General features: G+C 52.0%; 5 protein-coding genes across 5 annotated transcripts; 3 read left to right on the forward strand and 2 right to left on the reverse strand.

Moving 5' to 3' along the window:
* Positions 1-4: 4 nt before the first annotated feature.
* KVR01_006244 (uncharacterized protein) lies at positions 5-3437 on the forward strand. The gene is made up of 2 exons (XM_044782678.1): positions 5-1061; positions 1134-3437. The coding sequence occupies exons 1-2, from the start codon at positions 553-555 to the stop codon at positions 2959-2961; spliced, it is 2337 nt and encodes a 778-aa protein (XP_044645047.1). The 5' UTR covers positions 5-552; the 3' UTR covers positions 2962-3437.
* A 1146-nt stretch (positions 3438-4583) lies between these two features.
* Positions 4584-8715, reverse strand: KVR01_006433 (uncharacterized protein). Its single transcript, XM_044783128.1, has 3 exons — positions 7054-8715; positions 6044-6928; positions 4584-5988 (listed from the first exon to the last, which is right to left on the reverse strand). Exons 1-3 carry the CDS (start codon positions 7129-7131, stop codon positions 5746-5748), a joined length of 1206 nt encoding a protein of 401 aa, XP_044645236.1. The 5' UTR covers positions 7132-8715; the 3' UTR covers positions 4584-5745.
* Positions 8716-9501: 786 nt separating this feature from the next.
* Positions 9502-13467, reverse strand: KVR01_005912 (uncharacterized protein). The gene is made up of 3 exons (XM_044783077.1): positions 12955-13467; positions 12516-12894; positions 9502-12451 (listed from the first exon to the last, which is right to left on the reverse strand). Exons 2-3 carry the CDS (start codon positions 12793-12795, stop codon positions 11079-11081), a joined length of 1653 nt encoding a protein of 550 aa, XP_044644715.1. The 5' UTR covers positions 12796-12894; positions 12955-13467; the 3' UTR covers positions 9502-11078.
* KVR01_006113 (uncharacterized protein) lies at positions 9743-10343 on the forward strand (the record flags this gene model as incomplete). Its single annotated transcript, XM_044794337.1, has 2 exons — positions 9743-9820; positions 9918-10343. 2 exons carry the CDS (start codon positions 9743-9745, stop codon positions 10341-10343), a joined length of 504 nt encoding a protein of 167 aa, XP_044644916.1.
* Positions 13468-14560: 1093 nt separating the features above from the next.
* On the forward strand, positions 14561-16851 carry KVR01_005858 (uncharacterized protein). The gene is made up of 7 exons (XM_044790758.1): positions 14561-15013; positions 15086-15122; positions 15181-15251; positions 15316-15417; positions 15489-15760; positions 15900-16188; positions 16287-16851. Exons 1-7 carry the CDS (start codon positions 14783-14785, stop codon positions 16416-16418), a joined length of 1134 nt encoding a protein of 377 aa, XP_044644661.1. The 5' UTR covers positions 14561-14782; the 3' UTR covers positions 16419-16851.
* Positions 16852-20933: the final 4082 nt, after the last annotated feature.

The following is a 20933-nucleotide window of genomic DNA, read 5'->3' on the forward strand; positions in this document are numbered from 1 at the left end:
GCATCTCATGTAACTGCAAGTCCCTGGCCCGCAGCCTGCTATTGTTGTCCGTGTCTGTCGCAAAAGAATCAATAGTCGCATCGAAACGTGTTGTGGCCCCATTGTGCCCGGCGCCCCATTCCTGACAGCAGCCCTGACCCTTCCTTATTTATAAAACAGACCCCTCCCCCTCCAGCCTCGACCCGCCGCGAGCAGAGCAGCCGAAAGCAGACAGACAGACGGACGGACAGACCAACGGTCGGCAGGCAGGCAGGCAGGCAACCAAGGCGACAGAAGCGAGAGACAAGACAGTGCGATCGCACTCAACCTCATGGTCCTTCTCAGCACTCGACAACCAGCACTCAGCACTTTATCAACCCACCTCTGCACCAACTTCCAATAATACTTACCCAAAGCACAGCTACAAGCCCGCAACCCAGCGGGGCAGGCAGGCGGGACGGACCTACCTAGTAAGGTTCCCTGGTCGCTTTCCTCCACTGCCACTAGAAATCCGCCGCCGTCGTCAGCAGCCATCTCCAACCACCATACCACATCCATCTTTTTGGCCTCGCGATGGCATCCTCACCCGCCACCACCAGAAAACGCCCTGCACCCGGTGCATCGCCCCTGCCGGCTGGCCCGATCCCACAGCCCACCCCCCAATTCACCCCACAGGACATGATGAGATGGAACGGCGTAGCCGCGAATGGGAACAGCCATGCCGACCTCTCGACCACGACGCCATACATGCTTGCGCAACAGTCCGCCCCACCCTCGCACTCCTTCCTGTCGCCATCCCCCGCCCCGGCCCCGTCGAATGCCCTGGCCCTCCGCGATCCCGCCAGCAGCAGGGCTCTCGTTTCCACCGCCCCGCGCTCCCCGTACGACGACCAGCCCAACCAATGGGGCACCTTGGGAGGCGATGGCGCCCTCATACCGCTGTCGAACGAGGCCATGAGCGAGGAGGAGCACCTGAGACTCCTCCTGGAGCGCGCGAGGAAGATCGAGGAGGACGCCACCAAAGAGAATCCAGGGCCAAACCAGAAACGGAGCATCCCGCCGTTCGTGCTCAAGCTCTCCAGGTCTGTCTACCCCACCCGCCGCCCGACGTTGTCGCACCCTTTCCCGGACGACTCACACTGACTGCTTTGCAGCTTTCTCAACAATGGTAGGAACAGCGACCTCATCCGGTGGTCCGAGAAGGGAGATTCGTTCATCGTGCTCGACGAGGAGGAATTCGCAAAGAAGCTGATACCCGAGATGTTCAAGCACAACAACTACGCCTCGTTTGTCCGCCAGCTGAACATGTACGGGTTTCACAAGCGGGTTGGGTTGTCCGACAACTCCATGAGGGCGAGCGAGAAGAAGAATAAGAGTCCAAGCGAATACGCCCACCCATATTTTCTGCGCGCTCACCCGGTCTTGCAGTGGCTCATCACGAAGCCGAACAAGACCGGCGGCAAAAAGAGGCAGAAGCAGGCCAACAAGGATTCGTCTGGGGCTGCCGACCAGGACAGCGACGCCGAGGACTTCATGGACGACCCCAGCGGCCAATACGCTCTCTCCGACATCCACCCGGGCAGGAATCTTGGGCGCAGCGAGGCCGGGCCATTGGCCAAGACGGAGATTGGGAAGCTGCGCGACCAGCTCGCGCAGGTCCAGCAGAAGCAGCAGCAGTGTCTGGCCCTGATCCAGAATCTACAGAACAATCAACACGAGATTGTGCAAAGAGCGCAAAAGTTCGAGGAGATGCACCACCGCCATGAGAACTCCATCACCGCCATCCTCAACTTCCTGGCCAATGTTTTCAGGAAGTCACTGGAGGAGAATGGCGGCGCGCAGAACATCTCTGATATGCTGGCGAGCATTCTCCCGCAGCATGGCTCTAACCATGCCATGCCGACCAGGAGCGTGCAAGACCTAAGCGGGCTGAGCGGGCTGAGCGAGTATCTGCAGCAGGCCAACGATCCCAAGAACCGAGCGAGCCCCAGCCCAACCCTCCCAAAGCGACCACAGCACCTCCTGCCCGGTATTCCCGGCGATGCAAACGCTTCGATCAACCCAGAGAGTGCACTCGGCTTACCCGCAAGTCCGACGCCCTATTCTTCATCTTCCCACCAGGCGCCTCGAGTCACCGAGGTCTTCGATACCTCGCCGTCTGACACGACTTCGCCAAACAACATCCGGAACGAGCTTCAGTCGAACCCTGAGGAGACCATGTTGAAGATTATGGGCGAGACCAACGCCCGAATGACACCGGGAGTCGATCTCCCCGAAGCTGCTGCTGCGACGTCCGCGAGGATGTCGTCTGGTCAGCGCAACAAGATGGTGAGCAGCATGTCGCGCAAAAGTACCACACCATCAAATAACCGATCCGTCTCCCCATTCCGACCGCCTGCCATGCCGGCCACAACTCCAATCCCTCCCACACCTTCCGCTTTCCCCCCTCCAACAGGCCCCCAGCCTGCCACCTCACTTTCGCCCCTTCTCAACAACGCCAGACCACCAATGTCCTTGCAAGAAGCCTCCCGGCAGCAAAATGGCATCAGCCAGGTCGAGGCTCTACAGCGCAATATCAGCCAGGACATCAGCAGCCTGGCCCAGCTCGCGGCCCCGCTCTCCCCCAATGGCCACATCTCGGGGATCGACAGCTTCCAGAACGGCGGGACGGACTACTTCGACTTCAACCAGTACCTGGACCCCTCGGCGATGGACCCCGGCTACACCTTCGATTTCAACGAGCTAAACAACGGGGCCGGCTACGGCAACGCGGACGGCACCGACTTCGACTTCAGCCTCCCCAACGCCGACTTTGCGCAGGGCACCGCTGCTGCTGGTGCCGCCGCCCCCGTGAACGGCGGCCTCACGGCTGGCACCCCCGCGGTGGCGGATACCCCGAGCCCTGCTGGCACGGAGGAGATACAGCGGACGGACCTGGATGGGTCGGAACAGCCGACCGCGAAGCGTAGGCGGCAAGCGTAGGATGTGAAGAGAAGGCCGGGATGTGATGCTTTGTTACGGGGTGATTTGCCCCGATCCGGCCGGCCATCCCGGGAAGCAAGTCATCCCCAGGTTGTGGGTTCAAGGTGCTCGAGGGAGTGGATATTTACCCGTCATAACCAAGATAGACTAGTTTCATGGGATAGGGTAGCGAATGGAATATCTTTGCTGTTCAGATTTGATGTGTGGATCACGAGACTGATACGTTGAATGAATTTGCCGGTTGTTATGTTGGGGGTCTTGCTATCTTGGAAGGAAATTCTCTATAGATACTTGATATGTCCGGTGAGTTTTTCTCACTAGAATGGTATATCCCATTCACAGCTTCTTGCTTGATCCTCTCTTGTCTATTACTCACGTCTTGCCCTGTTGCTCGTGTTAGGACCATCCACTTTCTTGTCACAATCATGGGGATCTTTCTGGGGACTACTTGGGAGCAGGTGTTCACATACATCACCACCATCACTACTCGCACTTCTCAAGGCGACCCATGCCATAGCAGGCCTTCTTTGGCTTGCCTTTCTATCGATATCATCACTCTCAAACAAATAATTATAATGTTATCAGGCTATCCTACGAGAATTTACATCAAGGAAGACATCCTAGTAGGGGCTTGTCTTGTGGGAGCACTTGAGGTCATCCTGTCAGAGGCTAATTTTATGGAAAGTCAAGCAGTGCGAGTGAGTGATGCCCAAATCGTTCAATATCTAAGCCGTAGCCGCGCAGCAGACACGAAAACAAAACACACATATCCACAGGAACACAAAAAAACAAGTACACAGTACACAATATACCAGTATATCTTCAAACGTTGCGGTCAGACAATTTCCCCAACCACATCCCAACACATCCACCAACCAACCCACCCACCACAACCCGCTCAGCCCTGCCCAGCCCGGTGGGATTCATCAGCAAGCAGCCCAAACCCCCATGATTTATCATCCACCCACCCGTCCATCCAACATCCATCCAACATCCCCACCAGGACAAGAAAGGCCAGATCAAGCAATCATCACTCCCCCCCTCCCTCCCCCAAGGGCCCCTAGGGTCACCAGAACCCCTGGCTGGGCCAGCGGTCTGACCCCACGTGGAATCCTGATCACCCAGCCGAGTTCCCCTAGCGCTGACGGCCCTGCTTGCCTCGTCCCTCTGCCGCCTGCTTCTCAGCGCAGTCAGCAGCAGCAGCAGCAGCAGGTGTCGACAAGGCCGCCACGGGCGGACGGACTGATCGACCGTCACCGACGTGGAGTTTTGTGGTAAACCCCGGCGGTGGGTCGGGGAGGGAGTGGCGGCAGAGGGGGCCCGGGCGAGCGAGCTGAATGACAAGGTAGTCGGTTCGGTGGTTATTTACTTACTGTGTGTGTTGGCTGGCTGGCTGCTTGTTGGCAGCCGACCCAGTAGGGCTCTCTAGCCAACACTTTCGGGCCGTCCAGTCAACTTTGGGCCACCGTCAGCCTTGTGGGGGCCGGTCGTATCAGAGACAGGCCGTGAAGGACCGTACATATCCAAATTGAATACACGTGTCACATCATGAGAGTTAGAGGTGCGAGACAGCCGTGAAATTGCTCGTTGTCGTCCCTTGCAATCCCAGTGAGGCCGCGGACTTTGGTTAATCATTCAGGCTTAGAATTAATCGTCTTTCCTAGGGTGCCCTTTCCTTCGTCTGGGAACAGACTCCCAAAAGGTAGGATCAGGTCAGGGAGGGGGACTGGTGCCGCACAGTCCATGTTTGATGCTGTCCCCCGGTGTGTGTAGCACGCACGTAGGCGCTGTGGTACAGCATCGATGATGATGATAACAGCAACAGCGAAAACCAGCCCCCAGGCACGCGGAAGAGGCCTCGTCCCACTTGACACTTGGCGCGCTGGCTCAATTCTATCCAACGTGTGATATTCCAGCCGTTCCCATCCAAGTACAGTGCGTCTGCGTAGCCATAGACGGCGGTTATGTCTCTCCTCCTCTCCTCCTCTCCTCGTCCACCTCGAATTCGTTCGTCAGTCATTCGTAAAATCTCTGCGCCGGAAATGCCCAAAAACAGCCCCGCTCCTTCAAATAATCCTTCCGCCCTAGACCTGAACTGCCGGGTCGCCAGGCGCCAGGATGCACGTTACTCCTCAGGGTGGTGCCTGCCGCCGTGGTACGCTGCTTATAAACGTTGAGAATAAAGTTTTAATGAAGTAAATAAATATCTCGATCCGGTCTTCGGCCGTCGCAGAAGTTTAACTCGTCTCGCTCCCTCGCCTCGTCCTGCCCTTGACCTCCGCAGTGCATGGCCGAGGAGAGGGAGCACGCCGTAATACGTGGTCTCATTTGGGCTTGTGTGAAAATCGATTTGTCACAAATCCCAAGCTCTCTGAGCCCCGATGAGCCTGTCCTTGGCATTGTTGCTGCCCTGGCTCCCGTCTACCAAAACTGCCGTAGCGCAAGACTGAGCCCGAAAGCGTAGGGCGTGGGATGCAAGCACCCGGGCCGACCTGGCAGCATGCGAAGGGCCGGCCGGAGTGGTCATTGTCTATTTTCTTCGGCAGGCATAGTTCGACGGTCTCTCAATCGTCCACGAGGCAGGATAGCGCGGGACTACAAAGCCCTGCGGCCCGACCGGCGTGGGTAACTTCGAGTGCGGCCCATCTGCGCAGAGATCGGAGAGCCGTCGTGGGGCTGCCAAGTCAGCCTTCCCTCATGGCCTGAACAAGGTGCGGTGTAGCCCCAAGAATGAGCTTCAAGTTCCCGTAAACGGTACGTCGTTCACTGACCGGGATTGATCTATCATTCGATAAGTGGCTTCTTTTGCCCTGCAACGTTGCAGAGCCCGAGGTGTTTGAGAGCGTCCTTGTCGGTGGAAACTATGATAGACCTGGCGGGGAGCATGGGGTTGTTCGGATCGACGTGGGATGCGTCTTTGGCGGCCTGCTCGATGGCGTCCATCTCCTCTTTACAAGCTTGCTGGTCCATCGGGCAGATGACAATCGGCTGCCGCAAAGTTATGTCCCGAGCAGAGCTCATTTGGGCCTGTCGCGTTCTGTCAGCTTACACGCCTGGCTTACGCGCTCTGGATGCAACGGACCTTGATACTCAAGAAGAACTCGATCTTGTACAGTGTCGAGCTCGTCGTGAATGATGTGACCTCGTAGAGCGGGAATCCAGGCTTGCCCCTCTTGACGATGCCCTCGGAATCCCTCAAGTCTTTTGACGGAAACACTAGGCCTAGGTTTGTAACATAGCCGGCTTCTGGTAGTTTTGCTTGGACTGGCTGCGTGTGTTTGGCGATCCTGTTCACCTTCTTGGTTGGTTCGTCGCCCTCAGGGTTATATGTTATCTCCTCCTCGATCGCCAGGGTGATCTTCTGAATCGTCACCCTCCTCGCCTTGCTGGCCCAGTCCGCATTTGGCGCAAGCTTTATATAGACGGTGATGGGGTCACAGGGGCCGTAGCTCCATTTTGGCAGCGATATTCCCAAGGTCACCAGATTGTCGGCTGTGACCACTTTTGACTCGGGCCGGTTGTACATGCCGAAGGTCGATAGCGTGTCATACCTTTGCAATGGTATGGGGAACGCATACTTGTTCTGCGTGCTTGCGCCCTGTTGCACGGTCACGACGAGCTCGTAGAGTGTCTCGGCCGTCCTCGATGGTAATTGTAATGATGCAGGGGGGATCCTCCTATTCGTTTCCTCGCCGCCTCGGCCAAATGGTATGAAAAGCACAAAAGGTAGGTCCATGGCGATCACGCTCTCGGCTTCTTTCCCGGCTTGACACCTGAAGAGCAATAGCTCTTTCCCAACCACATCGATCGTTTCCCTCCTCGGAGTTCCGAGATGTCGTTTCGCGACGTTCTCGGCGGCGGGGTGTATAGTCTCTCGTCGTTGTAGACATATTCGTACTAACGAAACTGCGACTGGCATAGAGAAGCCTTGTGATGGTCTGATCTCAACCTTGCCTTCTATGCGCGGCTGCGCGATGGTATGGGGTTAGCTGGCAGTCAGCTGTGGTTGCGCAACAGCCCTGGCCACCGCGAAGGACGGTGCGCTCGGATATGGAGGGGGTCCAGAGTTGGCAGAAGCAGGGCAGGACTTACCAGAGTTGCGGATATGCCAGGGTAGCCAACGAGGAAACTGCTGTTTGGCGGGCCAGTGACCCGGACAAAGGCAGCCATCCTGTTCGCAGTGCCAGAATTACGACTGCAGACGGGACGGTGTTGTGCGAGTTGAAGGCCGCGGGTGGACGGTCATGAATGCGCAAGGGACGGCCGGCCTCGCCGTGTCAAGGCTGTGAAGCAATGCTGCAGCCGGGCAATGTGGGGTATCCAGGAATGAGTGTTGGCAGCCTCCTGGCAGGGTGGCCAGACCAGGATGGGGGTCAAGAGCTCAGCAGCTGGAGCCCACTGAGTCGCAGGGGGCCAGCTGCAGTCGGGAGAGCTCGAGCAAATCGTCGCCAAAGCCCGGGGGGCAAAAGTTCGGAAGAGGAAGGTGGGCGCAAAGTGGTTGGTGAGATGGTGGTCTAGGACTTTTGGTGCAGCAATAGGAGCAAGCGGGACTGCGAGGCTCGGGCGGTGTCTGGTGGTACGGGGTACTACGCCGTGTCGCAAGCAAAGGCGCGCGTCGTACGGTCTAGGGGGGCGAAGCTCGGCCGCCGGTCGCAAGTTGAAGGAGAGGTGGGCAAAGTTTAGAGCGAGAAAGCGGTGGTCAGTCAGGGTGGTAGAGAGTGGTCGAGGAAGTGGTATGCAGAGAGTTTGGAGTTTGGTCGGCTGGTGGTGCTCGTCGGTCGGTCTTGTGCTCCCGATGATGCTGGTGCTGCCGCATGCCCCGGCCGGGGAGGCTTCTTTGATACGACGCACACCTTGTGTCCCCCCTGCTGGGCCCTGCTGGGGACCTGGGGACCTGAGGACCTGGGGTCGCCTCTTGAGCGGCCGCGCGAAGTGCTGGCACCTCGTCAGGCTGGCAGGCTGGTGCGGACTGCGGCACAGCACAGCACACAGCGCAGCTCAGCGCAACCCAGGGCTGGGCTGTTGGTGGCGGCGGGCGCTTATTGGGCAGGACGTGCCTGATGGAGAACCGAGGCCGCAGAGGAGGATGTGCTTTTCCTGCAGGACGAGATTGGCGTGCGGCAGGCGGGAATCCAGGTCGGGTCAAGGCCCGGTTCTGCAGCGTAGGAAGTGCAGGACCACGAGTCGAGTCGAGTCGGGTCGGAAGGGATTTGAGCCCGGTTCGAGGGTGGCCTTCTCGGACAAGTCTGAGGGGCAAAACTCGTCGGCGGTGGTGGTCGTGGCCGTGGTATGCGGTGGATGTGGTGACTGACTGACTGACTGACTGACGACTGACTGCGACTGACTGACTTACCGCTGCTGCAAGGGTTCTTTGTGCAGTCCGGGCCGTTCCCCTCAACTCGGCCAACAAGGTCCTGTGTTGGTAACACAAGGTAGGACGGAGGAGGCAACGGCAGGTCCAAAGAGAGGCTTTTGGGAGCGAGTCGTCGTAATGCGTGACGGTGAAGGGACCGGCTTGATGGCCCAAAGCGGGAAAGCAAAGGGAGGAACCGCCCGGCGCCAACCAACAACAACTGCCCAAGTGGACTGGGCTGGGCTCGTCACAGGCAGAGCGAGCTGGAGCTGGAACTGGGACTGGGTAGAACAGACGAAAGAAGGCTGCGCTGCGGTGGGCTTCGAAGGGGCTCCACTCTCCACGACCGCAGGCTGCCTACTATGGAGTATGGACTGACTGTGTAGGACCGTAGGTTTCTAGGCATGCACGCATGCACGTATGTATGTGGGTATCCACCGCACTGATGTTCTTGCTGTTTGTTTTCTGGTCGCACGGCAGAAACAGTGGAACCAGCTGCTGAAGACCAACAAGAGACAGCCCTGTGATGGTCCCCGGGAGGGCAGGAGGGGTTGTTTGTTGACGGCAACGGGCTTCGGTGCTGGGCAGCTGCTGGGCTGGTTCTGGCCCTGGCTGGCGCCGCTTTCGCTACTGGGAGGACCCTGCAACAACGCAACCCTCAGCTCCGGGATCCAGTGCGTCATCCAGCATCCTCCACGTCTTCAGTCCTCAGCTCGCCTGCGCAGACATTGAACCGGTAACGTTTTTGTTTCGAACCTGGCTCTCGCTAATCTGATCTTGCCGAAGTCCGCACGTGTCTTGTTTCTTTTAAGTTTGGCTGTGATATTACATACATGATAGACAGGCTTGACAAGATAAGACAGACTCTGCTGCCAGTGCCAACATTGAATACAAGCTGCAAAAAAAAAGGCTGGAGAGGGCTCCTCCGTAGATGGCCATCATACATCAGCTTATCCGTGAGGAAATTAATCCGGATAGTACCATAGTGCTTGTTCCAAAGGAGGGTATCACATGAGGGGTTGTAACTTGTGTCTCTGTGTATATGTGCCCCTCACCGTCTTGCAGTCCATATTCCTCGGCCCCCTCGGATCTTGCCGAGCCCAGCAGAGAAGCGCCTAATAAAGCACCAGCCTCCAGCCCGTCCGTTATTCGCAGTACGTACCCCGTACTGTGCCTGCTGCACCCAGCACGAGGGGGCCTGGGGAGCTTTGATGTTCGTGGGACACCGGCCAATCACATATTACTGAACGAACAGGGGGGAGCTCCAGAGTCCAGACCTCTGAAAAAGCTCTGACACGGTGCCATCATACCTACCGACCACCCACTCAGGCACTACACTCCGTTCCTACAGAGCTCCCTTGCAGTCAAAAGGCTGGTAGACACAACCGCCACGTTATCTGACTTGGAACAACCAATCTCGCCGCCACCATGTCTGTCACACTACACACGACAGCAGGCAACATCAAGATCGAGGTCTTCTGCGACAGCGTCCCCAAGACCGCCGAGGTAACACGCACCCACGCACCCCATGCCGATCCAATCTCGTCCTCCTTCAACACACCCGAACACAATAGCTGACCACGCCTCGTCCCCCACGCCGCAGAACTTCCTCGCCCTCTGCGCCTCCCACTACTACGACGCCTCGCCCGTCCACCGCCTCATCCCCGGCTTCATGGCCCAGGCCGGCGCCCCCGCGAACCCCTCGCCGCCCGACAACCCAAAGGGCGGCCGCTCCATCTGGGGCGGCGTCTTTGACGACGAGATCCGGCCAGCCCTCAAGCACGCCCAGCGCGGCATCGTCTCCATGGCCAACAAGGGCCCCGGCACCAACGGGTCGCAGTTCTTCATCCTCTTCGACAAGGCGCCCCACCTCGACGGGCTCAACACCGTCTTCGGCAAGGTCATCGGCGACGACAGCCTCGTCACCCTGGCCAAGATCGAGGCCCTCGAGGTGGATAAGAAGAACCGCCCCAAGGAGCCCTGCAGGATCGAGAGTGTTACTATCCATGCGAACCCGTTGGCGGGCTGAGGGACTTGGAGGGTATGGACTATTCCAAGCAAGACGAGGCTTCGGCCCGTCGCGCCCCCGGGGAGGTGGGAGGTTGGACGAAGAAAGGTCGGGCCGAAGGAAACCAGCCCGGTCTTCGATCATTGCCCTCTATTCTGGCGCGCGCGAAAGCCACGGCGACTCATAACGACCTTACCACGCGAGCGAGTCTGGATCTCAATACGCCGTCGGGGTCGAGCACCGTGGAGCTGTAGAGAAAGACAACGAGACGGGTAGGAAGACGCTCAGCATCAAGCTGCTGCCCGAGGCCCATACATTATGTGTATGATCATGTGTATGATCAAATGGACTAGATGGGGCTCAACCCATCATTCGTGCCGGGGCCTGTAGGCGATGGCTCACGATGCGAGATGACGACGCCGTACCCGCTGCGAAAGTAGTGACTGCAAGACTGCCATCACCACAGGGATTCGCTTATTATGAGGCCGTGGTGGCTGTGGGATTGGGGTGATAGAGTCCTTTGACTCAGAGGCAGCAGCAATCATGTCACGGATCAGGGGTGAGTAATCGAGCTAATGTCGATCCACGCACGCATGGAGAAAACACTGCTTGTTTAAGCAGCTTTCTCTAGAGATTAGCATGGGGCAAAGAGTTGCGTTCAAGTCACCTGAGGTGTCTGTATCACCAACACCTATCCGTGAGAGTTGAAATCATCAATAGCATTATGACGAAGAGACACACATCATGCTATCTATCTTATGCAGCCCCAGAAATGATAGCCGCAGCCTGCTCCGTCATCGCGTATACCGGTGCTTGTATATGGGCGCTCAGCGGGACAGGCAGGACCGAAGCATCCACGACCCGCAGCCCATCCACGCCCTTGACGCGGAACTCGGAGTCAACCACCTTGCCCATCGCACACGTGCCGGCCGAGTGCCAGGTCGTGGTCCCCGCGAGCCCGAGGCGCTTGTCGAGCTTCTCGTCGCTGTCGTCGAGCGCCACGGGCTCCACCCCGGGGACGGGGGGCACCGTCTCGCCGGCGATGTGCTCCCTCCCGAACCTGGTCTGCAGCATCAGCCTCGCGAGGGTGCGGACGCCCTCGCGCGCCACGCACCTGTCCGTCTCCGTGCCCAGGTAGTTCAGGTCGACCCTCGGGGCGTCGGCGGGGTCCGCGGACCTGAGGGTCACGCTGCCGCGGGACGTCGGCAGGAACGGCACCGTGAGGGTCGTGAGGTGCTCCGCGTCGGGCTGGACGCCCGGGAGGGGCATCTTGACGTACAGCACGACCGTCTCGATGTGCGTGCGCGCCTCGCGGAGGAGCCGGTGCGTCGCCGCGTCGGGCGCCTTGCCCTCGTCCCGCTCGATCGCCCTGGCGAGGGCCTCGTGGGGGACGTCGGTTGAGACGATCCAGTCCAGGGGTATGCCGAGGGCGAATTCGGGCTGCTGGAACAGGGGGTTGCTCGAGCCCAGGGTGTAGCCTCGCTCCGGGTTCTTGAGCTTCCAGAACTGGTAGAATGACATGTGGTCGTGCAGCCCCTGGCCCACCTCGGGGAGTTCGACCAGCGCCTCGATGTTGTGCTCCTTAAGGTGGGCTGCGTCGCCTATGCCGGACAGGAGCAGCACCTGGGGGGATCTCATGGTCCCAGCGCAGACGATCACCTCCGTGCCGGAGACGACCTTTCCATCGGCAAGCTCCACGCCAGTCGCCTTGGGCGCTCCTTCAGTCTTGCTCAGAATAACCTTCTTCACCAGGGTGTCTGCCAAGATCTCGACGCCCTCGAGTGGGTAGTTCCCGGCCGAGTACTGCCGCTTGCCCTCTCGGCGAGCCTCGCAGATATATGCTCTGCCCAGGTTATTGCCAGTATTCTGGTCGAGGCCAGGCAGGGCGTGGACGCCCAACTCCTCCCAGGCTGCGGCGATCGGGTCCGTCAGGGGGAATTTGCGGCCCGTCGACAGCGCTGAGGCAACACAAATAGGCCCGTCCTTGCCGTGCTCCTCGGGGTTCCTGTCGTCGAACCACGACTCTGCCTTCTTGAAGTACGGGAGCTGGCCCTTGTAGCTCCACCTGTCGTCTCCCACGAGCGCCGCCCACTCGTCATAGTCCGCAGCAGAGCCGCGAGTCCAACCGCCTTCATTTACATGTCAGACAAGTGTGCTTTCCTCAACTAATAAAAACCGTGCTGAAGAACTTACCCGAGTTGATAAGCGTGCCCCCGCCAAGTCCCTTGCCAGCATTGTACACGACGCTACGGCCGCCGATGCTCGCCTGGGGCTCGGTCTGGTACATCCAGTCGAGCTCGCCGCCCAGGTTGAGGATGTCGGGCCGCAGTATGTCGGTCCGCGAGCGGGTGTCCTGGCCAGCCTCGATCAGCAGGATCTTGGAGGCGGGCTTGTACTGCCGCAGCCGGCTGGCGAGGACGCACCCCGAGAGGCCGCCTCCCACGATGATGTAGTCGTAGCTGCCAGAGGCCATGGTGACGGGTTATGGGGGTGGTTGCACAAGACCAAGGATCGGCAACGTAAGACCTCGCTTCTGGGCAGTAGCAAGGGGAGTTCGTCCGGGTTGAGAGCTCTGGTCGACGGGTTTAAGTGCTGATGCTCAAGGACAGGCTTACGGGGGGGATCTACTTACGTACAAGGCTTTCTTTCCTGTTAGCTGGTATGGTATGAGGGATGTCTATCTCGTAGCAGACGTGGTAGGCCAACGTGGATACCAATCTCTTGCTCCTTCCCTAACCAGAACCAACCGGTCTGCCTCTTCTGGGCCAACACCCGCTGGATATGCATGACTGTGGTTCCCGCGTGGCACCGCAGCCACTTCGCGTCCTAGAGCTGGGACTCCTGGGAGAGGTCGCGCGGTTCTGGTTCGTCCCTCGGAACCCAGAAAAGACCTGCCTAGGTGCTTACTTGCCCCAGCTGTGCTCCATGTGAATCTAGACCCCTGGACCCCTGGACGGAGTGAGGTGCTCGTGGGATCAACGGCTAGGAGAGTCAGACAGTACAGAGTTGTGTAGTTGCCCATGAGGGACGGCTCCCCTTCCCCCTGTTGACACCATGCCGGCGGATTGATTCACCACGACGGTTCTGGCTAGTATTGGAAAGGCGAGATGAGATTTCCAATAGCAGTAGTCTTGGGCCGTTGCAGCCGTGGCTGCATTTGGCCGGGCAGAGGTGTGTTCCCCACACAGTTGCAGTGGCGGAGAGGGGAAAACGCAGGACACAATGTGATCTGTCAGCTCTCTCTGTTGTAATGTGCAATCGCTCTCAACAGCCAACAACCTTCACTCCAGGCAGGGCAAAAGCATACTGCGCCCTTGTTTCACAACTACGTGCGCGAGACATGCACACAATGACAATGGCTGCTTTGCCGGAAACTGAGCAGCTTTAGGTTTCCCACAACCGCTCATTCCTAATTTCCTACACTACAATGCACTTTAAAGTCTCCCTGATATTTGGCTCGCAAGGGGCTCTGACCAGGGACCTGTCTAGCCCGCTCTTCTACCCAAGCTGCCAAGGTGAACTGGATGACGGTTCACGGGTCCTGATGGGCTCGATTCGGAAATCCTTGGTGGAGATCTCAGTGGACCCAGAGTTCAAATGGCTGTCCCCAGGTCGTCTTTCCCGTGGGGATACCTCCCATGAGAGGGCGATTGAGAGGTTGACCTATGAGAGGTTGTCCCATTAGAGGTTGTCCCATTAGAGGTTGTCCCATAAGAGGTTGTCCCATTAGAGGTTGTCCCATTAGAGGTTGTCCCATAAGAGGCTGTCCATGAGAGGTTATCCTATAAGAGGTTATCCGATGAGAGGGTCGAACCTATGTGGCTGGAGATTGGCTCACGAACACGCTGCAGGGTAGGATATCCTCCTGCCCGTCATGTTCCCGTCCGCTGACAGTCTGACAGCCTCCCCCTGGTAGCACTCATCACATCTCGGGCATTCAGTACACAGTACCTATCTATGCCCTCACGTTGTGGTCCCAACATGGGCTGCACGGGTTTCATACCGAGTCACCCATGCGCATTAGCAGTCTCTTGGTCTTCTGGGTCGGCCTGCACTCAGACGGTCCGGACCCACGCCCAAGCCAGGCATATCATTTCTCGCGTGCGTCGTCACACGCAAATGCAGGGCCACAATAGCAGGCATGCACATCCTCCCACCCACCTCCACCCGCCTTCATGTCTCAAGTTTGCCTGCGGATAGCGGGCCAGCTGTCTGCCAGTCCTTGCCAGGGACCAGATACTCGGTACACGATCCAAGCAAAGCATAGCCAGTCAAATCTCCCGGGCGAGCGCGATTCGCACCCGTGTCGAGCCAAGGCGGGTTGGGGGGAACGGGGGACAGGTCTTGACAGACAAAAATGCCATTATTATCTGCGCCACTGCTCCCTCCGGGCCCCCCCTCCACCTCGGTGTTGGACAGCTGGACCCTTCTGCAGACTTGCACCTCAGCATCGGCAGACGATGCAGCTGTACATTGCTGCCGCTGTTGCTGATACAGACCCAACGAGCAGTGATGACAAGTTCACGACGACTCTTATCCCTCTCGCCCCCAGGGATGATGTACACCAATTTATATGGTGCTCGGGCATTTTCCTTGTGCTCGTGACAATATGGACTGGTTTGCGGATCTATTCGAGACGGATAAGGGGGTTGTCTCTGGCCGTTGAAGATATCTTGTATCACACCGCCGTGGTGAGTATTCCTATTCCTGGTGGCTTATGGAATGCACAGGCCTTTTGCTCACACCACGCCGACCCCTCTTAGCTTTCCTTCTTTGGCTTCGTTGTCGGCTTGTTCTTCGGTAGGTCGGGTATATTCCTCTGTCTAGGACTCAAGCCGTATTGACTTTTGCATTGCAGCACTGTACCTCGGTGGAGCAGGACAGCATATGAGCAAGCTAAACAAGAACCACATCGCAAGACTTACACAGGTCAGCCCATGGAGCCCCAAAGCCACCACAAGCCCTTCAGCTGACACTTATACGTAAATCGCAGTCTATTCTGGTCATACAGGCTCTGTACGGCCTGGCAATGTGTACCGTGAAGTGGAGCATGCTCTTCATGCTGAAGCGCATCTTCGCCGTCAAGCCGTTTGAGGTCGGTATTCCTCTGTGGACAAGTAACAAAGGTCTGACTGTGTCTCACTAACCCTGCCGGTATACTTGCAGATTGTGGCCTGGATCATCATCTTCCTCCAAGCCGGGTGGCTCGTCATGACCGTCCTGATCGGATTCCTCATCTGCCGTCCTGTCCAGAAGAACTGGGACCCAACAGTAGAGGGGACGTGCGGCAACCAGATCGCTGGCTACACAGCTGTTTCCGTGGTCAATGTCGTCGTGGACGTCTTGATGCTGTTGCTTCCTCTGCCTATGGTATACAGGCTACAGACTAGACCGGGCTACAAGGTCGGCCTGTTTGCTATTTTCAGCATCGGTATAGTGTGAGTCGCGCTGTAATCTCTTACAAAACATGAGGACTTTCTATCCGAACACGTCAAGTTCCCCAGCTGTACTGTTCTATAGTCGGAGGAGACCACTGTCGAGGACTGACGAGGTCCATGCTGACTCGGCACTTAACAGTACCATAGCTTTCTCCGCTGTACGCTTGACGTCTCTGAATTCGATCGACTTCAAGGACTTCTCGTTCACTGTCATCCCAGTCATGACGTGGACAACTGCTGAAGCCGGGGTCGCCATATTGGTCGCATCATCGGCGCTCCTAAGGCCTGTGTTCGACAAGCTGTTCAACCGTATCCTTTCATTGTCATCGTACAAAACTCCCGATGCCTCAGGTGGCTCAGCACAGTTTGCGACCAGCCAGCCAAGGATGAAAGGCAAGCGGCGAAGGGAGTTTGTGAATGTCAGAGATGTAAGGACCCCTGAGCCTGGACTACCACCTGTGGTGTGGGGGCATCTTCGCTATCACCGCCTCAATTTTATCAAATGACTGACTGATGGCCAATAAAGTCCGACGAGAGCTTCGAGCTTGAGACGAGGGGTCCCCGAACCGAAATTCAAGTCGGATCCAGACGCAGTAAAGGCACTCTGGACGCAATGACAGCAGCGGCCGGTGGGTCCCCGGGGGCAAGGGGAGGATGACCATCGTGGTCCAGAAGCAGGTCGAGCAGACATTTGAGGGTAGAAGCGTCTGATGAACAGAGGGGCTGGGTGACGCATCCAGCGGAGACCTCTCATTATGTGCACATGATGGGGCTTTGGGGTGTGGGATTGACGGGACTTCTGCCATCCTGTACGCAGTCACTGCCACCAGATGTGGTGTCACATCACCTCACTGGTCACCCAATCCTAACCATCACAAAAGCTTGGTTACTACCGAAGTGCAGTCATCATCCAATTCAAACATGAGAATGGCCAAGCTCCAGGTTATCGATACCGGTCTCACATTGTATGGACACGGTCTCGTCTACTGGCATACCCAGCACGGTCACCGTACGCAGCGGTCATCTGACCTCAAGCATGGACTGTGATCCTCTGCTGCCGAGTGGCTAGAACCTCCATCCTAGCGTCGTCTCGATAATTCCGACACATTTATAACAAAGAATTGGGTTGACGGATCTGGGTCTGGTGGCCACACCTGTTTGTAGGCCTCAGCGTATCCCATACCTCGGGACCCCGGGACGTTTGCGGCTTGCATGCCCAACAACGGGCATGCCCAGGTGCCAGCCTCGGCCGAAAACCCACCAGTCATCTTAAGCCAGGGCTTGTATCTATGGAATGTATCATTTTTATCAGTGTTTCTAGTTCTGTAACAGTGAAAATTGCTAGCAGGATATATCGGGTAATTTTAAAAGTTGAATGCCCATACCATTTGCATTCATTCCAGTATTGAAGCTTACTGGTTGGTGATACGGTAAGTCATATCTTTTCATTAGACTTCCTTATACCACCAGTATACCTATTACCTTTTTATGCAATATTATTGTTTATAGGAACACGGCTATGGTCTGAGAAAGTATGATAACATTAATATAGGATTATGAGACTTCTTCATTCCCTTCCTCTCTAATTACCTAGGTAGATAAATACTATTTATACCACAGCAGGCTCTATAATAGAAGGTTTTCTTACAAGAGTATATTTCATAGGAGATTACTTTATATAAAGGTCTCACTATTAAGGTTATTATATATAAGGCTTCCCTATAAACCTTTATTTTATAAGAAGTTATTTTATAATATATTATTCTATAGGATTTTATTTTATATAATACTATCTTATAGAATACTATTATATAAAAAGTTATTTTATAAAATATTATTTTTTTAAAAGGTTATTTCATAAAAAGTTATTTTATAAAAGATTATTTTATAAAAGATTATTTTATAAAAGGTTATTTTATAAAAGTTATTTTAAAAATAATTTTATTTAAAAGTTATTATAATAAAAGTATAATTATTAAAGTTATTATTTATTATATTTAATATAAATTTATTATATTTTATTATATTTATATTTATTTTTAAATTTATTATATTATATTAAATAATTTAATATATATAATATAATAAGTTTAAATATAAATATAAATAAAGTAAAAGAAAAGAAAGAAAAAGAAAAAGAAAAAGTTTATTAAATATTTTAATAAAATATAAAGAAAAATAAAAAGAAATAAAAGAAAGTTTATTTATTTATTTATTTATTTATTTATTTATTTATTTATTTATTTATTTATTTATTTATTTATTTATTTATTTATTTATTTATTTATTTATTTATTTATTTATTTATTTATTTATTTATTTATTTATTTATTTATTTATTTATTTATTTATTTATTTATTTATTTATTTATATTTATATTTATATTAAAATAGTTTAAAGTTTATTATATTATATTAATAAATTTAATATATATTATTTAATAAATAATAACTTTAATAATTATTAATTATAATTTTATATTATTAAATTAAAAACTATAATAATTAATTTATATAATTAATTATTTAATAATTTAAAATATTATATTATTATTACTTTAATATATAATTATCTTTTATTTAACTATTTATTTCTTTTAATAATTTAAAACTTATATATAAAGTCTTTAATAATTTTATATATATCCTTATAATTCTTTTATAAAAACTATAAATTCTTTTTTCTTTATTTTTCTTATATTTTTTATATTATTAAAAGTTAATAATTATTAATAATAAAATATAAACTTAAAGAAAATAAATTTATTATACCTTTCTTTTATTTTTTTAAAAAGTCTTAATATTTTATTATAAAAGTTTTAAAATAATATATTATAAATTATTTTTTTATTTTTAATTATTTAAAATTAATAATTATATATTTAAATAAAAGTTATAATATTAACTTTATAAGTTTATTTAATAAAAGTTTTATTATAAAGTATATATATATATATATAAAAATAATTTTTAATTAAGTTTTTTAATATAATTTATTTATATAATAATTATTTTTAAAGATTTAATTTTATTATATAACTTTTATAATAATTAATTTATAAATTATTTTAATTTATAATTTTAATTAATATTATTATTAAAATAATACTTTTAATTTAATTTATATATTATAAAATTAAAGTTATAAATAGTTATTATATTATAATTATAATTATTAATATTATATTTTTTAAATATTAAGTTTTAAATATTTATTAATATATAAAATATTATATATATATTTAAATATATATAAAATAAAAGTAAAATTATATAAAAGTAAAGTTTATTCTAATATATTTAAAGAAATATTATAATTATTTAATAAATATAAAGAAAATTAAAGCTTTTTTAAAATATTTTAATAAAAATATATTAATTTTCTTTTATAAATAAATTTTAAATTTTAATATTTAATAGTTTAAAAATATTTTTATAAATTTAAAATAAATATAAAAATTAAGTTATAAATTAAGAATTTATTTAATATTAATCTTTATAAGATAATTATTTATTTTTATATATTATAAAGGTTAGAGATTTATACCTATAAAAATAGAGGGTGCACCTAAGCTTATTAATATAACCTTTTATATGATAATTATTATAGGACAACCTGTTCTAAAATAAGATTATATAGGATAACCTGCTATAGTATGACGTTCTATAGGATGACCTTATCTAAAGTGTCTCTACGTTTGGATTCCAATCTTGCTGACTAGAAGTCTCTCCTGTTGCCTTCCTACCTAAAGTACCTGGATAATGGTTTGTTATTTATGATCAAAAGGGAATATGGGAAGGTGAGCTGACTTACGGAAATGTCAGGCTAGGTGGCTGCGGTGCAACTATGGTTGACCCAAGTCTCGTGGGCGAGTTTATTGGTGTGGAGCAAGAACGCCCAAGAGTTTGTACTTTCCAAACGATTCGAAGGTCTTTCTGCCACGGATTCGAGACGGCACCCAGACATAAGAACTTCGGTGAGGAAGGCTGGGATCCCCCGACAGCGCTGAGAAGTTTGTATTGCAGGTTTGCCCTTCCAGCAGCTCGTTCAAGTAGACTTCACATGCTCAAGTGCATTGACAGTTGTGCCGCCCCTTCAGAATGCGTGGTGGCTGAATTGATGGGCCTCAAATTGACCGGGGATGGGACGGCATGCTGTATTCGCGCCTGGTTGTTGTGCATGTGGCTGTGGTGCCAGATGTATGCATCATAGTGCTTCTAGACAGCCTGCTTGTTGACTGTCGTTACTGGGAGCCCGGCGCGATGGGATGAAACTTATTATTGTTGCCGTTGTTAGGGGCAGCCTTGGCTGCTATCTCGCAGCAGCACTCGCGGATGTCCTTGATCTTGGTGCTGGGCAGGTACTTGAGTAGTGTTGGATGGTGTAGAAGATGTGTGTGGTTGGTTTCGCTTCTATTCCGTATACGTCCGAGGACATACATGGCGCCTTCATACGGTGGTAAGCACTCAAGACCCAGCGCTTGGAAAGAATACGATGCCGATAACGATAGTTATAATACGATAGGTGGTGTAGAAGATGTACTAGTGATTTATGCCATAGGTGTACTGCTCCGGATGTGTGACTGGGCTGACCTCTGTGATTTGGTTGGGGGGTAGGGCGGGGTTTGGCAGCTCTCCTGTCACTGCCACTGCCGCTGGATGCCTTGAAAGAGCTATTGCCTGTGCTGCTAATGTATGTGGTCGTGGAGATGTTGGCTAGAGCCATGGAGGTCCGCTGGAAACGAGGACGACAGGTTTGGTACAATGGTGGCCAAAGCCGCTGAGATGAAGCAATCAGAATGGATACTGATGGAAATTGACAGGATTAGTAGATGCTAACTTACAATTCGACCCGGGTTGCCTTCTGCGAAAAGGATTACTACAGCGCAGGAATTATGGACATGGTATTGGGCCATGGGTGTCTGATATCATTACAGCTATTGCTGGACCGAGTTGGTATGTGAGGAGCAAGTGGGACAGATTTCCCTTGCCAGTGGTCTGCCTCTGACCTCTGACTGAGGCCGGCTCATAGCGAGTGAAGTGCTGAGAAGAGTGATTTGGCTCACGGTGGCCGGGGTGCGAGTGGCATAGGTACTAGTAGCCGACAGCAGTCTCGATAGCAGTCTGTCCGATGCCCATGGCAGGCTCATCTTCGGTACTGGAGAGCCTCATG

Source organism: Diaporthe batatas (genome assembly GCF_019321695.1).
Source record: "Diaporthe batatas strain CRI 302-4 chromosome Unknown Contig00006, whole genome shotgun sequence".
NCBI classification, from domain to species: Eukaryota; Fungi; Ascomycota; class Sordariomycetes; order Diaporthales; family Diaporthaceae; genus Diaporthe; species Diaporthe batatas.

Coding starts and splice junctions, on each gene's coding strand:
- KVR01_006244 (XM_044782678.1), top strand. CDS start 553: ATGGCATCCTCACCCGCCACCACCAGAAAACGCCCTGCACCCGGTGCA. Junction 1,062..1,133: donor TTCGTGCTCAAGCTCTCCAG/GTCTGTCTACCC, acceptor ACTGCTTTGCAG/CTTTCTCAACAATGGTAGGA.
- KVR01_006433 (XM_044783128.1), bottom strand. CDS start 7,131: ATGGCTGCCTTTGTCCGGGTCACTGGCCCGCCAAACAGCAGTTTCCTC. Junction 6,929..7,053: donor CTGGCATATCCGCAACTCTG/GTAAGTCCTGCC, acceptor ACCATCGCGCAG/CCGCGCATAGAAGGCAAGGT. Junction 5,989..6,043: donor AGTTCTTCTTGAGTATCAAG/GTCCGTTGCATC, acceptor AGAACGCGACAG/GCCCAAATGAGCTCTGCTCG.
- KVR01_005912 (XM_044783077.1), bottom strand. CDS start 12,795: ATGGCCTCTGGCAGCTACGACTACATCATCGTGGGAGGCGGCCTCTCG. Junction 12,452..12,515: donor GGGCACGCTTATCAACTCGG/GTAAGTTCTTCA, acceptor ATGTAAATGAAG/GCGGTTGGACTCGCGGCTCT.
- KVR01_005858 (XM_044790758.1), top strand. CDS start 14,783: ATGCAGCTGTACATTGCTGCCGCTGTTGCTGATACAGACCCAACGAGC. Junction 15,014..15,085: donor TCTTGTATCACACCGCCGTG/GTGAGTATTCCT, acceptor GACCCCTCTTAG/CTTTCCTTCTTTGGCTTCGT. Junction 15,761..15,899: donor ATTTTCAGCATCGGTATAGT/GTGAGTCGCGCT, acceptor GGCACTTAACAG/TACCATAGCTTTCTCCGCTG.